Source organism: Oncorhynchus tshawytscha, linkage group LG02, assembly GCF_018296145.1.
Source record: "Oncorhynchus tshawytscha isolate Ot180627B linkage group LG02, Otsh_v2.0, whole genome shotgun sequence".
NCBI lineage: Eukaryota > Metazoa > Chordata > Actinopteri > Salmoniformes > Salmonidae > Oncorhynchus > Oncorhynchus tshawytscha.
This window is the reverse complement of record NC_056430.1, coordinates 21,888,040-21,908,412: the sequence shown is the minus strand read 5'-3', so window position 1 is coordinate 21,908,412 and position 20,373 is coordinate 21,888,040. Positions and strand designations below refer to the sequence as shown.

Sequence of the window (20,373 nt, the reverse complement as noted above, 5' to 3'; positions counted from 1 at the left end):
ACCCTTCACTCATGCAGCAGTACCAACAAGTTCAGCCTGGTCTCATAGACTAGACGTAACATAGTAAGATCAGGACACTCAAATTAGTATGGTGTGTTATGTTTGGTATATTACATAAGACAGATGGTTACTTAAGGCAAGTGTGAAAGTAGGGGGTTTGGTCGCGGTACAAAAACGAACATCTAGCAAGCCAAAGGTTGCTAGTCATCATGGAAAATTTTAGCATTTTAACTACTTTGCAACAGCTTAGCATTAGCTAACCCTTTACCTAACCCTATCCTTAACCTAACTCCTAACCTGAAAAGAGGAGCGACCCAGGGATGTGTGTGCTCTTGAAGCTAGGGGGCACTATTTTTGGAAAAATAACATTCCCAAAGTAAACTGCCTATTTCTCAGGACCAGATGCTAGAATATGCATATAATTGACAGCTTAGGATAGAAAACACTCTGAAGTTTCCAAAACTGTAAAAAATATTGTCTGTGAGTATAACAGAACTGATACTGCAGGCGAAATCCTGAGAAAAATCAAATCAGGAAGTGACTCTTATTTTGAAACCCCTGTCATTCTATGCATCCCTATTGCCCATTGAAAGGGATATCAACCAGATTCCTTTTTCTGTGGCTTCCCTAAGGTGTCTACAGCCTTTAGACCTAGTTTTGGGCCTTTATTTTGAAGAATGAGCGTAAACGTCCACATTGCATAAGTGGTCAGTTGTTGGCTCTGTGTGATTTTTGAGCTAAACAGAGAGGTAGCCATTTTTACTCCTGGTCCTAGTGAAAACCCAACTGTCCCGGTTGATATACACTGCTCAAAAAAATAAAGGGAACACTTAAACAACACAATGTAACTCCAAGTCAATCACACTTCTGTGAAATCAAACTGTCCACCTAGGAAGCAACACTGATTGACAATACATTTCACATGCTGTTGTGCAAATGGAATAGACAACAGGTGGAAATTATAGGCAATTAGCAAGACACCCCCAATAAAGGAGTGGTTCTGCAGGTGGGGACCACAGACCACTTCTCAGTTCCTATGCTTCCTGGCTGATGTTTTGGTCACTTTTGAATGCCGGCGGTGATTTCACTCTAGTGGTAGCATGAGATGGAGTATTACAACCCACACAAGTGGCTCAGGTAGTGCAGCTCATGCAGGATGGAACATCAATGCGAGCTGTGGCAAGAAGGTTTGCTGTGTCTGTCAGCGTAGTGTCCAGAGCATGGAGGCACTACCAGGAGACAGGCCAGTACATCAGGAGATGTGGAGGAGGCCGTAGGAGGGAAACAACCCAGCAGCAGGACCGCTACCTCCGCCTTTGTGCAAGGAGGAGCAGCAGGAGCACTGCCAGAGCCCTGCAAAATGACCTCCAGCAGGCCACAAATGTGCATGTGTCTGCTCAAACGGTCAGAAACAGACTCCATGAGGGTGGTATGAGGGCCCGACGTCCACAGGTGGGGGTTGTGCTTACAGCCCAACACCGTGCAGGATGTTTGGCATTTGCCAGAGAACACCAAGATTGGCAAATTCGCCACTGGCCCGCCCGTTCCCCAGACCTGAATCCAATTGAGCACATCTAGGACATCATGTCTCGCTCCATCCACCAACGCCACGTTGCACCACAGACTGTCCAGGAGTTGGCGGATGCTTTAGTCCAGGTCTGGGAGGAGATCCCTCAGGAGACCATCCGCCACCTCATCAGGAGCATGCCCAGGCGTTGTAGGGAGGTCATACAGGCACGTGGAGGCCACACACACTACTGAGCCTCATTTTGACTTGTTTTAAGGACATTACATCAAAGTTGGATCAGCCTGTAGTGTGGTTTTCACTTTAATTTTGAGTGTGACTCCAAATCCAGACCTCCATGGGTTGATACATTTGATTTCCATTGATAACAAAATCACACAAATTGTCAGCACATTCAACTATGTAAAGAAAAAACTACGTAATAAGAATATTTCATTCATTCAGATCTAGGATGTGTTATTTTAGTGTTCCCTTTATTTTTTTGAGCAGTGTATTATCGAATAGATATTTGAAAAACACCTTGAGGATTGATTATAAAAAACGTTTGCCATGTTTCTGTCAATATTATCGATATAATTTGGAATTTTTGTCTGCGTTGTCGTGACCGCTATTTCCAGTGGATTCCTAGGCATAACGCATCAAACTGAGGTATTTGGATAAAAAAAATATCTTTATGGAACAAAAGGAACATTTGCTGTCTAACTGGGAGTCCCGTGAGTGAAAACATCCAAAGCCCATCAAAGGTAAACTATTAATTTGATTGCTTTTCTGATTTTCGTGACCAAGTTACCTGCCGCTAGGTGTACATAATGTTTTGTTAGTATATCGATAAACTTACACAAACGCTTGTATTGTTTTCGCTGTAAAGCATAATTTCAAAATCTGAGACGACAGGGTGATTAACAAAAGGCTAAGCTGTGTTTCTCTATATTTCACTTGTGATTTCATGAATATGAATATTTTCTAGTAAGATTATTTGACCGTTGCGCAATGCTATTTAGCGTAGTTGATGACAATTATCCCAGATCCGGGGGGGGTTCCAAGAGGTTAATAGAATGTAACTGGTAGAATGGGTGTTGTATGTGGAGGATGAGGGCTGCAGTCGGTATCTCAGGGGAGAAAGAGGGCAAAGAGAGTTTTATAAATAAGCATCAACCAGTGGGTCTTGCAACGGGTATACAGAGATGACCAGTTTACAGAGGAGTATAGAGTGCAGTGATGTCCTATAAGGAGCATTGGTGGCAAATCTGACGGCCGAATGGTAAAGAACATCTAGCCGCTTGAGAGCACCCTTACCTGCTGATCTATAAATGATGTCTCCGTAATCTAGCATGGATGGGTAGGATGGTTACCTGAATCAGGGTTAGTTTGGCAGCTGGGGTGAAAGAGGAGTGATTACGATAGAGGAAACCAAGTCTAGATTTAACTTCATCCTGCAGGTTTGATATGTGCTAAGAGAAGGACAGTGCACCGTCTAGCCATACTCACAAGTACTTGTATGAGGTCAAGCTCTAAACCCTCAGAGTTAGTAATCACACCTGTGGGGAGAGGGGCATTATTCTTACCAAACCACATGCCCTTTATTTGGAGGTGTTCAGAACAAGGTTAAGGGTAGAGAAAGCTTTTTGGACACTAAGAAATCTTTGTTGTAGAGCATTAACACAACATCCAGGGAGGGGCCAGCTGAGTATAAAAGACTATCATCGGCATATAAATGGTTGAGAGAGCTTCCTACTGCTTGAGCTAAGTTGTTGATGTAAATTGAGAAGAGTGTGGGGCCTAGGATTGAGCCTTGAGGTACTCCCTTGGTGACAGGCAGTAGCTGAGACAGCAGATTTTCTGACTTTATACACTGCACTCTTTGAGGTAGTTAGTAAACCAGGCCAAATTAGCCGGCTCACAAGAATGGAATGGTCTACATATCAATAGCTTTGGCAAAGTCAATAAAAATAGCATCACAACATTGCTTAGAATCAAGGGCAATGGTGACATCATTTAAGACCTTTAAGGTTTCAGTGACATCCAGATTGCATAATATAGACATCAAGAAAGCCAGTCAGTTGACTATTGACAAGTTTTTCCAACACATGCCTATAACAGTCAGGCTCAGCTTGATCTCCCCCTTTAAATAAAGGATGAACCGTGGCTGCCTTCCAAGCAATGGGAACCTCCCCAGAGAGGAGAGACAGGTTAAAAAGGTTGGGGATAGGCTTGGCGATGATAGGGGCAGCAACCTTAAAGAAGAAAGGGTCTAAACCATCTGTCCCAGATTTTATTTTTTTGTCAAGTTTCAGCAGATCCTTTAGCACCTCGGACTCAGTGACTGCCTGCAGGGAGAAACTTTGTAGCGGGGCAGGGGAAAAAGAGGGAAAAGCATCGGGGAAAATCGCATGAGAAGGGGTGAAAGATGAGGAAATGTTGGAAGGGCAAGGAGGCATGGCTGGGTCAAATAGGAATCCTGACTTAATGAAGTGATGATTAAAGAGCTCAGCCAAGTGCTTCTTGTCAGTAACAACCACATCATCAACATTAAGGGACATGGGCAGCTGTGAGGTTTTATTCTCCAGGTCTTTAACCGTTTTCCAGAACTTATTGGGGTTAGACCCACAGAGAGAGCACTGCTCCTTAAAGTAACTAACTATGGCCTTCCGGATACCCTGAGTGCACTTATCTCATTTGCCTGAACGAGAGCCAGTCAGCATGAGTCAATTCTTGAGGTGGAGTAACTCTGCAAGATCACGGTCGAAGCAGGGACTGAACCTGTTTTTAATTCTCATTTTCTTTATGGGTGCGTGTTTGTTAATACCACTGAAAATATAAAAAATAGACCGTCCGAGCGTCTTCGACAGAGGGGATCAAGCTGATTCTATACCATTTTACAGAGGCCAGTTCATGAAGGAAGGCTTGCTCATTAAAGTTTTTTTTAAAGCATTATGACAAATCAGGACAGGTCGTTTAAATGAGCAGCCATTATGTACACAGGCTGTAAAACAGTGATCAATAAGGTCATTACAGAAAACACCAGACTGATACCCATCAGGATTATTTGTGAGGATAACATCGAGGAGAGTAGCCTTTTCTGGCTGTTTGTAGTCATACCTTTTGGGATTGGTAATAATCTGAGATATATTATGCATACAATATGATAACCATCTCAGATTTCGGTACAGACTAATACAAAATGCTCTGAGACCAGGTTGCCAAGTTGGACAAAAAGACTACAGCACACAGTTATCTAAATAAATCAGTATAAAGGGAAAAACATACCAAGACTGAAAATCTAAGTGGATACAATACTGACTTTATTATGATGAGGTAGGCCTACAATGGCTGAGTGCAAAAAGACAGCTTTCAAAATCAGGCAGCAGTCAGTGAATGATTCAATAACCGATCCATGTCACGAGCTCTTGTGAGTTCCTCTCCCTACACATGTGGTCCTGATCACCCTACGATGGAGGTTCTGTTGCCTGAAAAACTTCTGGAACCTGAACTCAGCATGTTGGACCAGAGGAGTGGGCACAAGCAGGGCACTGGGCTCCCTGTCTGGGTCTTGAAGGCTGATGACCTCCAAGGGAAGGACAGGGCCTTTGTAGATATCAGGGGTAGCAAAGGGGCGTGCTCGCCCTGACCAGGGCACAATAACCTGGGGTCTCCGCCAGCAGTCCATAGAGCGGGACTGGGCCCTGGGGGGCAGCTGGAGGGAGTCAACCAGGCCCAGACGCTGCAGCCTCCAGGGCTCCCCGGCCAGGGGCCTCTCAGTAGAAAGTGGGGTCTGGACTCTGAAGCCAGAGAAGGTAAGGTGTCGTACCTCAGACTTCAGACCCTTCTTAGAGGGGGCCAGCTTGGGTTTCTCTGCCACAGCCTCGTACTCCTGGCTTTGAGGAGGGCGTCTGGGCGCTGGTTGGTTGGTACGACCCTTAGAGGGTTTGGAGGCTTTTTGAGGAGGAGGGCGGGGCCGTCTGATCTGGGAGCCCTCAACAAGCAGGTTGACCCCTACATACTGAGGCACCTCCACTGCTGCCTATAGACAGAGACAGAGAGATGACATCTGTACAACCTCTTATTCATTCACAATGTATATAGACTCCCTTTTTTCCCCCTACTGTGTTATTGACTTGTTAATTGTTTACTCCATGTGTAACTCTGTGTTGTCTGTTCACACTGCTATGCTTTATCTTGGCCAGGTCGCAGTTGCAAATGAGAACTTGTTCTCAACTAGCCTACCTGGTTAAATAAAGGTGAAATAAAAATAAAATAAAAATTCAGGGGTACATTAAACTTCCCTTTCCTAACTTAAAGGCATACACAAACACACCTCACCTGTTTGTATATAAGCTGAAAGCCCCCAGTGTGTGCCCCTCGGTCCAACCGACGGTCCAGGACCACACGTAGAGTGTCCTCCTGCACGGCTGCACACAGGCGTGTTGTCACTGCTGTAGAGGGGGCCATGGTGGGGCTGGCATTGATCTCTATCAGCCATGGCCTCAGGTCACGACCTTTGGAACAGAAGATGTCCCACCATATTAGTATCTACCTATTTATCCTGCTACTGGTCACTATTACTCCTGTTTACATGTACAGTGCCTTGCAAAAGTATTCAGACCCCTTGGATTTCTTCACATTTTATTGTTACAAAGTGGGATTAAAATTGATTTGTCTTTTTTTTTTGTCAACAACAAAAATACTCTAATGACAAAGTGGAAGAAAAATCAGTTTTTGTAAAAATATATATATTTTTATGAATAAAGATTTAAGCAGATTAACTCAGCCACTCAGGAACATTCATTGTCTTCTTTGTAAGCAACTCCTGTGTAGATTTGTGCTTTAAGTTATTGTCCTGCTGAAAGATGAATTCATCTCCCAGTGTCTGGTGGAAAGCAGACTGAACTTGGTTTTCCTCTAGGATTTTGCCAGTGCCCATCACCATCCCATTCATTTTTTATTCTGAAAAATTCCCCAATCATTAACAGTTACAAGCATAACCATAACATGATGCCGCCACCACTATGCTTGAAAATATGGAGAGTGGTACTCAGTAACGTGTTGTATTGGACTTGCCCCAAAGATAACACTTTGCATTGCCACATTTGTTGCAGTATTACTTTAGTGACTTGTTGCAAACAGGATGCATGTTTTAGAATATTTGTTATTCTGTTCAGGCTTCCTTCTTTTCACTCTGTCAATTAGTTTAGTAATGTGGAGTAACTACAATGTTGTTGATCCAACTCTGTAACTGTTTTAAAGTCACCATTGGCCTCATGGTGAAATCCCTGAACGGTGTCCATCCTCTCCGGCAACTGAGTTAGGAAAGACGCTTGTATCTTTGTAGTGACTGGGTGTACTGATACACCATCCAAAGTGGAATTAAAAACTTCTCTATGCTTAAAAGGGATCTTTTTATTTTACCCATCTACCAATAGGTGTTCTTCTTTGCGAAGCATTGGAAAACCTCTCTGGTCTTTGTGTTTGAATCTGTTTGAAATTCACTGCTTGACAGAGGGACCTTACAGATAATTGTATGTGTGGGCTACAGAGATGAGGTAGTCATTCAACAATCAAATGTTAAACACCATTATTGCACACAGAGTGAATACATGCAACTTATGTGACTTGTTAAGCAAATTTGTACTGAACTTATTTAGGCTTGCCATAACAAAAAGAGGCTGAATATTTATGACTCAATTAAAAATTAAAAGCTGAAATGTCTTAAGACATACATATCTACCTCAAATACTCAAGTATCCCTGTACATTGTAAATGTGGTATTGGCACTGACCCTGTATTTAGCTTCCTCTCTTATCTTTGTTTTCTTTACCATTGGAAAGTATTCACACCCATTTTATTGTGTTACAGCCTGAATTTAAAATGGATTAAATAGTGATTTTTTTTGTCACTGGCTTACACAATACCCCATAATGTCAAATTGGAATGATTTTTTTTTTCATTTTTTCAAACAAATTCATTAAAATTGAAAAGCTGAAATAACTTCAGCCAATAAGTATTCAACCCCTTTGTTTGTGTTTTAGTTTGTTTTTCCAATGCCTCACAAAGAAGGGCACCTATTGTTAGATGGGTAAAAAAACAAAAAACAACAATCAGACATTGAACATGGTGAATGAGCATGGTGAAGTTATAAATTGCACACGTTGCACACGTTGTATGGTGTTTCAACACACCCAGTCACTACAAAGATACAGGCGTCCTTCCTAACTCAGTTGCCGGAGAGGAAGGACATCGCTCAGGGATATCACCATGAGGCCAATGGTGACTTGAAAACAGTTAGAGTTTAATGACTGTGATAGGAGAAAACTGAGAATGGACCAACAACATTGTCAATTAGGTTACTATTGTGGAGTAACCAGAGTGAAGAGAAACATGAATCCTGTTTGCAACAAGACACTAAAGTAATCCTGCAAAAATAATTGGCAAGGCAATTCACTTTTTGTCCTGAATTCAAAGTGGTACAGTGCATTCGGAAAGTATTCAGACTCCTTGACTTTTTCCACAATTTGTTACATTACAGCATTATAGGTTTTTTGACATTTTTGCTGTTTCCATTGATCATCCTTGAGATGTTTCTACAACTTGATTGGAGTCCATCTGTGGTAAATTCAATTGAATGGACATTATTTGGAAAGGCACACACCTGTCTATATAAGGTCCCACAGTTGGCAGTGCATGTCAGAGCAAAATCAAGCCATGAGGTTGAAGGAATTGTCCGTAGAGCTTTGAGACATGATTGTGTCGAGGCACATATCTGCGGAAGCACTCCACCAGTCAGGCCTTTATGGGGGAGTTTCCAGACGGATGCCACTCCTCAGTAAAAAGCACATGACAGCCTGCTTGGAGCTGGCCAGAAGGCACCCAAAGGACTCTGACCATGAGAAACAAGATTCTCTGGTCTGATGAAACCAAGATTGAACTCTTTGGCATGAATGCCAAGCGTCACGTCTGGAGGAAACCTGGCACCATCCCATCGGTGAAGCATGGAGGTGGCAGCATCATACTGTGGGGATGTTTTTCAGCGGCAGGGACTGGGAGACAAGTCAGGATTGAGAGAAAGATGAACGGAGCAAAGTACAGAGAGATCCTTGATGAAAACCTGCTCCGGAGCGCTCAGGACCTCAGACTGGGGACAACACAGGAGTGGCTTCGGGAAAAGTCTCTGGATGTCCTTGAGTGGGCCAGCCAGAGCCCGGACTTGAACCCAATTCGAAATCTCCGGAGAGCTGAAAATAGCTGTGCAGCAATGTTCCCCATCCAACCTGACAGAGCTTGAGAGGATCTGCCGAGAAGAATGGAATAAACTCCCCAAATACAGGTTTGTCAAGCTTGTAGTGTCATACCCAAGAACATTTCAGGCTGTAATCGCTGACAAAGGTGCTTCAACTAAGTACTGAGTAAACTGTCTGAATACTTACAGTTGAAGTCGGAAGTTTACAAACACTTAGGTTGGAGTCATTAACTCATTTTTTGACCACTCCACACATGTCCTGTTAAAAACTATAGTCTACTTTGAGTAGTTTTGGAGGTGTACCTGTGGATGTATTTCAAGGCCTACCTTCAAACTCTGTGCCTCCTTGCTTGAAGGTACCACGTTCATCTGCACAAACGATAGTATGCAAGTATAAACACCACGGGACCACGCAGCCGTCATACCGCTCAGGAAGGAGACGCATTCTGTCTCCTAGAGATGAACGCACTTTGCTGAGAAAAGTGCAAATCAATCAGAACAACAGCAAAAGACCCTGTGAAGATACTGGAGGAAACCGGTACAAAAGTATCTATATCCACAGTAAAACGAGTCCTATATCGACATAACCTGAAAGGCCGCTCAGCAAGGAAGAAGTCACTGCTCCAACACCGCCATAAAAAAGTCAGACTACGGTTTGAAACTGCACATGGGGACAAAGATCGTACTTTTTGGGGAAATGTCCTCTGGTCTGATGAGACATCAGTTAAAGCTTGGTCAGAAATGGGTCTTCCAAATGGACAATGACCCCAAGCACACTTCCACATTTGTGGAAAAATGGCTTAAGGACAACAAAGTCAAGGTATTGGAGTGGCCAACACAAAGCCCTGACCTCAATCCTATAGAAAATGTGTGGGCAGAACTGAAAAATTGTGTGCGAGCAAGGAGGCCTACAAACCTGACTCAGTTACACCAGCTGTCAGAAGGAATGGGCCAAAATTCACCCAACTTAATGTGAGAAGCTTGTGGAAGGCTACCCGAAACGTTTGACCTAAGTTCAACTATTTAAAGGCAATGCTACCAAATACTAATTGAGTGTATGTATACTTCTAATCCACTGAGAATGTGATGAAAGAAATAACAGCTGAAATAAATCACTCTACTATTATTCTGACATTTCACATTCTTAAAATAAAGTGGTGATCCTAACTGACCTAAAACAGGGAATTTTGAATAGGATTAAATGTCAGGAATTGTGAAAAACTGAGTTTAAATGTATTTGGCTCAGGTGTATGTAAATCAGTTTTTATTTTAAATAAATGAGCAAAAATGTCTAAAAACCCATTTTTGCTTTGTCATTATGGGGAATTGTGTGAAGTTTGAGGGGGAAAAAAAACTTTCATCCATTTTAGAGGTCTGAAAACCAGGTTCAGTCTGCTTTCCACCAGACACTGGGAAATTAATTAACCTTTCAGCAGGACAATTATCTAAAACACAAGGACAAATCTACACTGGAGTTGCTTACCTAGAAGACCGTGAATGTTCCTGAGTGGTCAAGTTACAGTTTTGACTTAAATCTACGACAAGACCTGAAAATGGTTGTTTAATAATGATCAACAACCATTTTGCCAGAGCTTAAAGAATTCTTAAAATAATAATGGGGAAATGTTGCACAATGTGTGGAATGCTCTTAGAGACTTACCCAGAGAGACTCGCAGCTGTAAGGTTCTTCTATAAAGTATTGACTCAGGGGTGTGAATACTTATGTAAATTAGATATTTTTTTGTATTTAATTTTCAATAAATTTGCTAACATTTTGAAGAACATGTTGTCACTGCCATTATGGGATATTATGAGTAGATGGGTGAGATTTAAAAAAAATATTTAATCCATTTAGAATTCAGGCTGTAACACAACAAAATGTGGAATAAGTCAATGGGTATGAATACTTTCCGAAGGCACCGTATATATATATATATATATATATATATATAGTATTTTTATTTTGTATTTTTTAAATAAGTTATACTATTTTGATATTCATTGATTTCTGCACTTTTGGGTAGAGTTTGCAAGTTAAGCATTTCACTGTACTTGTGGATGTGACAATAAAACTTGAACTTCACTGCCATTAACAACAAATACTGATGCAACTGACATCATTCACACCTAGCATGAAGTCGGCTCCGTAGAGTTCAAAGCTCCCTCGGCGTGACTCCACCAGGTCTTGGGCAGTCTGCAGGGCGTGGACCACAGCCTTCTTCATCCCTGGGACCACCACAGACCACCACTGTGCTGCTCGGCCCTGTCCAGACAGGAAGGCCCGGAACTGGTCACATGACCACATGTTGTCCTCAGGCACCTCTGGGTGACGCTGCTGGGAGGGCTGAAAGTGCTTCTGTATGGAGTTGTTACACAGGTGGATAGAACTGGAAGAAGGGGGATATAGAGGGGAACAAGAGAGATAAGACCATAGGAAATTAGCAACAAGGTGAAATGTGGAATCAACATGGTAAAATGCCAATAACAACAAGGTAAAAATGTCCCCCTTACCTGTCCAGTGTCTCAACTGAGTATGGCTGGGTGGAGAAGCGTAGGTAGCACTTCTTATAAAACCAGACAGTGAGAGGGTTCCAGTCAGTCACCAGGAACCACTGGCGGAGGTCGAACTTGGTACCGTGGACCAGCAGGGGGCGCTCCAGGTACTTCTGCACCACCCACTTACTGTCCTTGATCAGGGCTGGGTCACTGTCCACCAGCCTCAGGATGTCATCCAGCCGCTTGGCACACATGATGCCTGCACAGGTGGAGGGACATGGAAGAGACACAAAAACAAAGTTAGTGTAGGACTACACTATAAGCAGCATTAAATCAATATTATAGGTAAATACAGCATGAGGATAGAGTTAAATAAAGTACTACTACACTTGTCTCTTCTTCCCCTCTTGGAACTCACCTCTGCCCCGGGACTTGGCCCCAGGTTTGACTATCCAGATGTTGTGGATGCCGTCTGTGTCTAGCTGTGGATTGACATCACGAAGCTTCCGCAACATAGCCTGACAGCTGTTCAAATAGTGAAAAGTCTCCTCTATCTCTACACCATCACTGAGAGAGAGAGTGAAAAGTGCCACTGAGATACACTGACAAAAAGATGCGTGTACTGACATGACAGAGACACATAATGATCATACTATATGGAGTACTCACTGGACAACCAGGTAGTAATTGTGGATGAACTCCAGCCACTCTTGTTCTGTTAGGGATGGTGGTGTTTCCAAGGCAATGTCTATGTCATTGTGTTCCAAGCTGTCCAGGAAGTCCTGGCAAACTTTTAGTGCACTGTCAATCATTCTGGAGGCCACCAATGACATGGCTCGACGCTTGCATGCTTTTTTCTGACCTAAGGGATTGGACAAGACAATGAAGCCTGTAGCTCTGTTTGAACTAAATCGGGGGGATTGAGAGGGTATGCCTCTTTTTATGAGGAATACCTTACTTTGACATGATTGCTGAGTTGATCCAGCTGTGCCACCTCCCTCTCCCTCACCTCGCTCACCCCGAATCCTCTCCACAACACACTGTATAAGGCTGGTGCATGCTGTCCTCCTGTAGTCCTCTATAGAGAGAGACAGAGACAGAGAGACAGAGAGGGAGAAATAAAGCAAGTCGGATAGAGGTTGCCAGAGGAAGGTTGCCCCCCCACACCTAAAAGTATGGAAAATGAAAGGGAAGGAGAGGCAGTACTGTAAATCCCCCTAAGACTATAGAAGTGAGGCATTCCGATAGAGAGGGGGGGAAATAGGCAGATCAGAACGCGTTGTGCGGAAAGAGACCGGTGAGGATTCTGACCGATAAAGGCATGTTTCTCATCCTCTGCCCCCAGCCTATAGCAGCGTGGGAAGAAGGAGTCAAGGTCTGCAGCATCAAACCAACGCAGGTTCCTCAGGTTCACACACAACCCAACCTGAGACAGAAATGAGAGATGGAGAGAAGACAGGCATAGCCTGTGGTGAGTATAAAAATGATCAAAGACTGTGAAAAGGTAGAGTTCGTTCATTTCAGGGTCTCCCATGTGAAAACCATCAAACCTTGGTGGTGAAGGTGCCTGCTTTGGCATAGTGATTGGTCATCTGTTCCTTTCGCAATGAGCGGTTGTCCACTGTCTCTCTACGCGTCGTCCAATAGAAATATGACGTTTCGTTCCTCACCATGCGAGACTGTAAGATAGATGGGCAGGGGAAAGACATAAAAACTGTGCCCCCCCCACCACCACACACACACACACACACACACACACACTTCCGTTCTATTACCATTAGGTCATACATGTCATCTGGGTCTTCCTCTCGGTCGTCTGGGCTGTCTAAGCAGAGCATAGAGGGAGATTACAATCTAGGATTTAGGTTAATGGTCAATGATAGTTAGAATCAATTACTACAAGATTTGCAGTGGCCTTCCTGTCTCACCATTGTCATCATCACTGTCATCAGCATCATTCCCATCATCTCCACGGCATCGGCTCCAGTGCTGGTTTGGCCGAGGCAGGCGGCGCTCTACCCAACCCCTCGCCTTCAGGGCAGCCCGAACCACAGGGTATGGACCCTGTATGGAGAACACCATACGCATCTGAGAGAAAAAGACACACAGAGAGAGAGATATATAAAATAGTATCTACATGACCTTAAGTATAACATATATAGAGGGTTGTCCTATTTTAGATTCTTACCTTTACAGCTTTGTCGACCAGTACTTTTGCTGTCCGCAGTCTCTCTGGGTTGATGATGGGCAGGTTGAGCAAGCTGCACCTCACTCTTCCCTCACCTGGTGGTGCTGATATACACACATACATAAACACACAGCTCAGATACAGCGGTGGTAATAACCACTTTATAAGCTACGCATTCAAGTCAAACTGTATTCTCATCTACTGTTAGTTGATGGTACTGTTATAAGTGGTACCAAAGCCAAGTCCATGTTTAGTATGACTGGTTAGTCAGTGTTAAGTGTCTGAAGGTTTTGTGTGTAGGCTTACATGGTATTTGCTGTAGGCCCTTCTCTGTGGTGAGGTTCAGGAACATTTGAGTGTGTTGTTGGCACAGGGCTTTGCTCTGCTGGTCTTTAGTGGGGTCTCTCTCTCCTAGAGGTTCTGAATATGAGGAGCGAAAACAACTACATCCATCTACATGGGGTTTGGGGTACATATAGTAATACAGTGTTCTAGCAAAGGTGAGCAATGTTCTGTATTCAGTCCCACCAATACACGTTGCTGTGACAATGACGTTGAACAGTTAGCAGAATCTACTAACAAGTAAGTAACATGACAAACTAGACGCTTTTAAGGGGAAAAACATAAGAACATCATTACATCCCCATGTAAGCCTAATGCAGATAAATATGCCATGAAGTTCACAAACTCTTGGGAGTGTAATTGAAGCCTATACCTTGACTTCTTCAGCCCAGCATCGAAAGAGCAAACACACTGCATTTTAATGCCTGGCCTCTGTATTCAAACATTTGATAATCTAACATTTTAGAGTGGGACCTCATGACTTATTCAACACTCTTCATACATACATACATACATACATTCGTTCCTTACCGTTCAAAAGTTTGGGGTCACTTAAAAATGTCCTTGTTTTTGAAAGAAAAGCAATTTTTTTGTCCATTAAAATAACATCAAATTGATCAGAAATACAGTGTAGACATTGCTAATGTTGTAAATGACTATTGTAGCTGTAAACCGCTTGTTTTTTCTGGAATATCTACATAGGCGTACAGAGGCCCATTATCAGCGACCATCACTACTGTGTTCCAATGGCATGTTATGTTAGCTGATCCAAGTTTATCATTTTAAAAGGCTAATTGATCATTAGAAAACACTTTTGCAATTATGTTTAGCACAGCTGAAAACTGATTTCTGGTTAAATAAGCAATAAAACTGGCCTTCTTTAGACTAGTTGAGTATCTGGAGCATCAGCATTTGTGGGTTCAATTACAGGCTCAAAATGGCCAGAAACAAATAGCCTCCTTCTGAAACTCGTCAGTCTATTCTTGTTCTGAGAAATTAAGGCTATTCCATGTGAGAAATTGCCAAGAAACTGAAGATCTCGTACAACGCTGTGTACTACTCGTTTCACAGAACAACGCAAACTGACACTAACCAGAATAGAAAGAGGAGTGGGAGGCCCCGGTGCACAACTGAGCAAGAGGACAAGTACATCAGAGTGTCTAGTTTGAGAAACAGACGCCTCACAGGTCCTCAACTGGCAGCTTCATTAAATAGTACCACCAAAACACCAGTCTCAACATCAACAGTGAAGAGGTGATTCCGGGATGCTGGCCTTCCAGGCAGAGTTGCAAAGAAAATGCCATTTTGAGCCTGTAATTGAACCTACAAATGCTGATGCTCCAGACACGCAACCATTCTAAAGGCCAGTTTTATTGCTTCTTTAATCAGAAAAACAGTTTTCATCTGTGCTAACATAATTGCAAAAGGGTTTTCTAATGATCTATTAGCCTTTTAAAATTATAAACTTGGATTAGCTAACACAACGTGCCATTGGAACACAGGAGTGATGGTTGCTGATAATGGGCCTCTGTACGCGTATGTAGATATTCCTTTAATTTACTTTTTAAATTTATTTTTTTTTTTTTTTTAATCTGCCATTTCCAGCTACACTGGTCATATACAACATTACAATGTCTACACTGTACTTCTGATCAATGTTATGTTATTTTAAATGGACAAATGTGCTTTTCTTTAAAAAACAAGGACATTTCTAAGTGACCCCAAACTTTTGAACGGTAGTGTATATACATTCGTTCCTTGTCTTTGGTTGACAGATGATTACAGCTGGCTTCCCTCACCACTGTCAATGCACGGTGTTGGGCTTCCATCAGCTCCCCGATCTCCCTCCTCACTCTGCCCCGGCTGGACACACTTTGGGGGCTTGGGGGCCTCCATAGAGACACTGGCCTTCACTGGCCAAGGGACCCCTGATCTCTACTCCCTATATCATGTCTCTAGCTGTGCTCTTCTTTTAAGTTGTTGCTGTTTGGCTTGATCAGTTCACCATAGTAACTGTAAAAATAATTCACAAGTTATTGTGAGGTTTCAATTAAGGAGAACTATAATATCCAATGCATGATTACAAGCACATGTCATATCTGTGCAAATGTTTGCATTCACCGTTTATCTAATGCTAGACCGTTTATTGTAGCATGCACTGTGTGTGTCCTGTTAGTGCTGTGGGTTGTTATTAGATGCAGTGAACTATAAAGTGGATCAAATTGCTGAGCAGAGATAGCTTGGCTACACCTGTCACGTTTCTTACACCCTGGACAGGGCAGTGTTACACCTAACTTGCTACCTTCTTCAGACAGTGGAGCACTGGCCTCGTTCTAAATAGCTTAGCTATAGGATATCTGTGACATTCACAGAACAACACAACAGGAGGATACTTTAGCTAAGGGACTGACCAAAAATCCTCAATGACAAAAAATAACATTGCCATTGACCAGGCAAACACAAAAATAGACTACCTCTTTCTCATACCAACACTTCCGTATTCGTGATTTTGCTGTTCGTTTACAAGACACCCACGCTTCTAAATACACCTGCATCGACTGCACTGACTGTGACGCCACAATGATCAAAGTGATTGCACGACTGCGCGTAACATTTTCCCAGGAATACATTTCGCAATTCCTCGCAAGTTCTCTGCTTATGCGGTGGGGGGACTATTTGTCATACAGCGATTTCTAGGGTATAGGTCTACTTCACTCACCTCATCGGATGTGGTTCGTTCTCCAGTTTGCAGGTTCGCACCTGCGCAATCTTCACATTGCCATTTCTCTCTGCTGCCTGTTTAGTGTCTCCATACCAACGGTGAATAGGACCGAAATGTGAAGAGTTTTGACTAGAAGGGATACATTTTATGTCAGAATTGACCAGAATTGACTTTTAGATGCAGGTTAAGAGAATTTACGCTGCAGGCTAGGAGAATTAAGTTGAGGAAAATTATTAGGGTTAGCTAAAATGAACAAAAATGCAACTGTAGACGTCAATTTGACATAAACTGTAGCCCTTCTAGCCATGGCCCACGCTAAGGCAGTGGGAAGGCTAGGTTACATAGGCAAACGATTTGCTCAAAGCAAAATGCATGCAGTGTATTTTGGATATTTCATTCAGATGAAATTACCTCAATACATAATTAAATTAAATTTACTGCACGACCCTGCTTGTCTCATCACGAGTGGTTAATTAATCTATGGAAATCTAGAAAGTAAGAACTGATATTTCTGATGCGTAGCATTCTGCTCTTGAAAGGTTGTTGGATTGTCTATAGTGAACAAAAAATCGCTTGTTACAATGTTGCAATATTTTAAACTGTAGAAAAAAGTGTCAGATTTTGATGTATGCTTATGACCACTAGGTGGCGGTCAATGCCCGTATATGAAAAAAAAGCGCAACGGAATAGAATCTGGTTCAAAGAAACAAGCACTACAAACATGTTTCATTTCTGTTTTTTTGTACACCATGCATTGATATCTATCCATATCTCAACTATGTTTAACGGATATTTATTTAATCAGGAGAATCCCACTCCCACGGCCAATTGCTCCCTGTGGGATATGTCACATGACTGTGCAAGGTCATGGTTCTCATCCTATGGATCCAGGGACATGTCAGGGCCTAACTCCCATAATGCAGCTGGTGAAGTAGTATTTAGATTTTTACCATAACATGAGATAGTGCATAATACTAACTATTTAAAATACAGCATTGGCAGTAGACCTACTGTATCTACTTGTACATGAGGCAACTGGTAGCCTACCTAGAGACCAGGAGGGTAGAGAAACTCAAATCTAGCCTTATGGCCTCTATTACCTAACCACCATCATGTAAAGCTTGTAAATCTGCTATCTGGGTAGTCCTGTGTTCTGTAAGAAGATGCAGAATGCTAACGACCATCATGTAAGCTTTAAAAACAGATGGAGTCATTGAATCCTATTCATTGAATTAGATGGCTTTTCATCACAAAACCATTTGATGTTGTAGGTGAATGAGAGCCTGAATAGATATTGGAGGCCATAAGCACAGAGTTTCTAAACCTAGAGGTGCAAACCTAGAGGCACGACACTTCCGGGAATGCTTGCGAAACAGACCAAACAGACCAGGCCTGGGTTTGGGGTTTGAGAAGTCAATGAGAGAAGTTAAAAATTCTTTATTAGTTCTCTAAATCTAAAGGCACAACCTAGATTCAAGCCATTTCCTGAAGTAGTTGAACCTGTTATTACTTCAACCTCGTGAAAGTGCCAAACTGACATGTTTTGATTATCCTCAAAAACAACTTTGTATAGGAGTGCCTTTGATTTGCCGGCCTGCACATGCGCAGTTCAGCACGAGAGACGACCGTTAGAACCGATAATGTGTTTCTACGTATGAACTTAGCTAGCCAACGTCACCATGACATCACCTACAGGGATTTCTATTGGAGAAGCAGTTTTAGCCTATGTTCATACTCTAGTCTTTGCCCTAAGCCTGGGTGGATTGTACCATAGAAATAGAATGAATAGGAAGGGGATTTCCATTCAATTCAATGATGGCATAATGGATAGACTGGCAGCCATTTTGAGTGTAAAAATTGGTAGAATTCTTTCCACGTCATTTCAGCAACAACAAAAAATCAATGTGATGACGTTGAATCAATGTGGAAAACTGATTGGATTTGAAAAAATGTATCAACGTAAGGGAATTTAGTCTTTTTTTCACACAACTTTTAACCTAAATCCAATGACATGGTGACATTTTTTGTTGATTTCACCGTTAGTTGACAACTCAACCAAATGTAAATCAAAACTAGACGTTGTACTGATATCTGTGCCCAGTGGGTTTCAATCTGTGCTGTGATTTGCTGAGTCAACCAAAATACACACTTAGAAAAAAGGCTGTCTCCATAGGATAAGCTCCAGAACCCTTTTTGGTTCCAAGTCAAACCCTTTTGGGTTCCATGTAGGACCTTCTGTGGAAAGGGTTTTACATGGAACCCAAAAGGGTTTTATCTGTAACCAAAAAGGGTTCTTCAAAGGGTTCTCCTATGGGAAAGCCGAAGAACCCGTTTAGGTTCTAGTTAGCACCTTTGTGTGTACCATGGAAATTATTGCACCACAATACCAGGCAGCCATTGCTGTGTACCCATGAGTTTATCAGTCAGGGTTAGAGCTTCCAAGCCCGTTCTATTCATTCTATTTCTATGATTGTACTGTGTGCTTTTGTCCCGTTTTTTGTGTTGATTCAGATCTCAACTCATACACATTTAATGATGCACATCCACTGTTTGCACGATCACTTATTGAGTTGCTTTAAATGCTGGTCAAACTCATTTTTCTACACAGGTGGTTGTACCATGTCATGAATCTTCATGGCCATAAGTTTACCGTCCCTCACACCAGAACAGTTATCCCTTCTTCTTCTCAATGTGTTTGTGAAATTCAGATAGTAGTGAGTGTATTCCCTCCTCTCTGTTATGGCCAGTAAACCTTTATGGGTGTTTGAAGAGTATAGCACTCCATATGGAGGGTAGAGTAAACACTGATCAGCTCCAGAGGTTTATATGGGAAAAAAGGAAAGGAGGTTTATATGGCAAGGAAGGGAAGGAAGCAAACAGTGGGTACAGTGTGTGAGGGTAGTGGGGGTGTTGAAGAAAGGATGAATATATTATGTACTGTGTGTGTGTGTGTGTGTGTCAACATGTGCCTGCATGTGTCTCTATAGAGAGAGGGGCTCTCTGTCCATTGGGCCATTGTCTTTGAGTCTGTGCAAGCCATCTCTTTCTCTCGGTCTCTCTTCCTACTCCACCTCCATCCCTGCGTTCCAGAATTTGTGGCAAACAGAGAGAGGGAATGGGGCGAAGGCAGTGAGACACACAGCGGTTCAGACAGCTGCTGTGGTCCTTCCAGTGTGAGGAGCCTCTGTCCAGCTAGGCCACGCCCCCGCTTCTCTGCCTCACAGAGCTCCATTGTCCCCACCATGACTGCCTCTACTATTGTGATGTCATAGTTTATCATTCCCATAGCTGTGCGGCTGCTGCTAGGGTAAACTGCAATTCACATTTTATTCAGGAGAGAATAATCACTATTACACATGTTGACACACACGCGCGCACGCACACACACACACACACACACACACACACACACACACACACACACACACACACACACACACACACACACACACACTTGTTTTCTTGTCTTTCTTTCTAACTAAGAGGAGATCCAGGTTCTCATATCAACTAGTACTCTGGTTCAGAATATTTTCATGTGGATGAATCTCTGACTCATATGTCATGGCAGACATAAACATACTTTCTGTAACCTCACCCTTTGACCCACACTTTATCATCCCTCATTTGAATCCATTTGCATGGCAGTTGGAGCTCCCTTTGTACCCCTGCTGAGTTTGACAGCACATGCAAATCAAAGTTTTTCTTTCTCATCCAGCCCAGGTGACTCTGGCTCATCTTAAACCAGGGTTGTTAAAAACATGTGGGGCAGTAGGGGTCTCCCCCACTTCCCCTCATTGGGTGCCTAAAGCCATTAGGGGGTCCGGGGGCATTCTCCCCTGCAAAAAAAAAAGAAGGAATTTCAACAG

The 20,373-nt window shown here is 42.7% G+C and overlaps 1 protein-coding gene across 2 annotated transcripts; it reads right to left on the bottom strand.

Moving 5' to 3' along the window:
* Window positions 1-4,806: 4,806 nt before the first annotated feature.
* Window positions 4,807-16,637, bottom strand: LOC112219498 (tubulin monoglycylase TTLL3-like). 2 transcript variants are annotated; one of them, XM_024380801.2, is made up of 15 exons: window positions 16,505-16,637; window positions 15,585-15,798; window positions 13,750-13,863; window positions 13,444-13,547; window positions 13,184-13,343; window positions 13,031-13,080; window positions 12,806-12,934; window positions 12,567-12,681; window positions 12,214-12,333; window positions 11,925-12,117; window positions 11,674-11,822; window positions 11,271-11,514; window positions 10,887-11,146; window positions 5,846-6,021; window positions 4,807-5,546 (listed from the first exon to the last, which is right to left on the bottom strand). In XM_024380801.2, the coding sequence occupies exons 2-15, from the start codon at window positions 15,679-15,681 to the stop codon at window positions 4,923-4,925; spliced, it is 2,535 nt and encodes an 844-aa protein (XP_024236569.1). In that variant the 5' UTR covers window positions 15,682-15,798; window positions 16,505-16,637; the 3' UTR covers window positions 4,807-4,922. The 2 variants fall into 2 exon arrangements, with proteins under 2 accessions (XP_024236569.1, XP_024236578.1); XM_024380810.2 differs by lacking the exon at window positions 16,505-16,637 and adding an exon at window positions 16,260-16,449.
* Window positions 16,638-20,373: the final 3,736 nt, after the last annotated feature.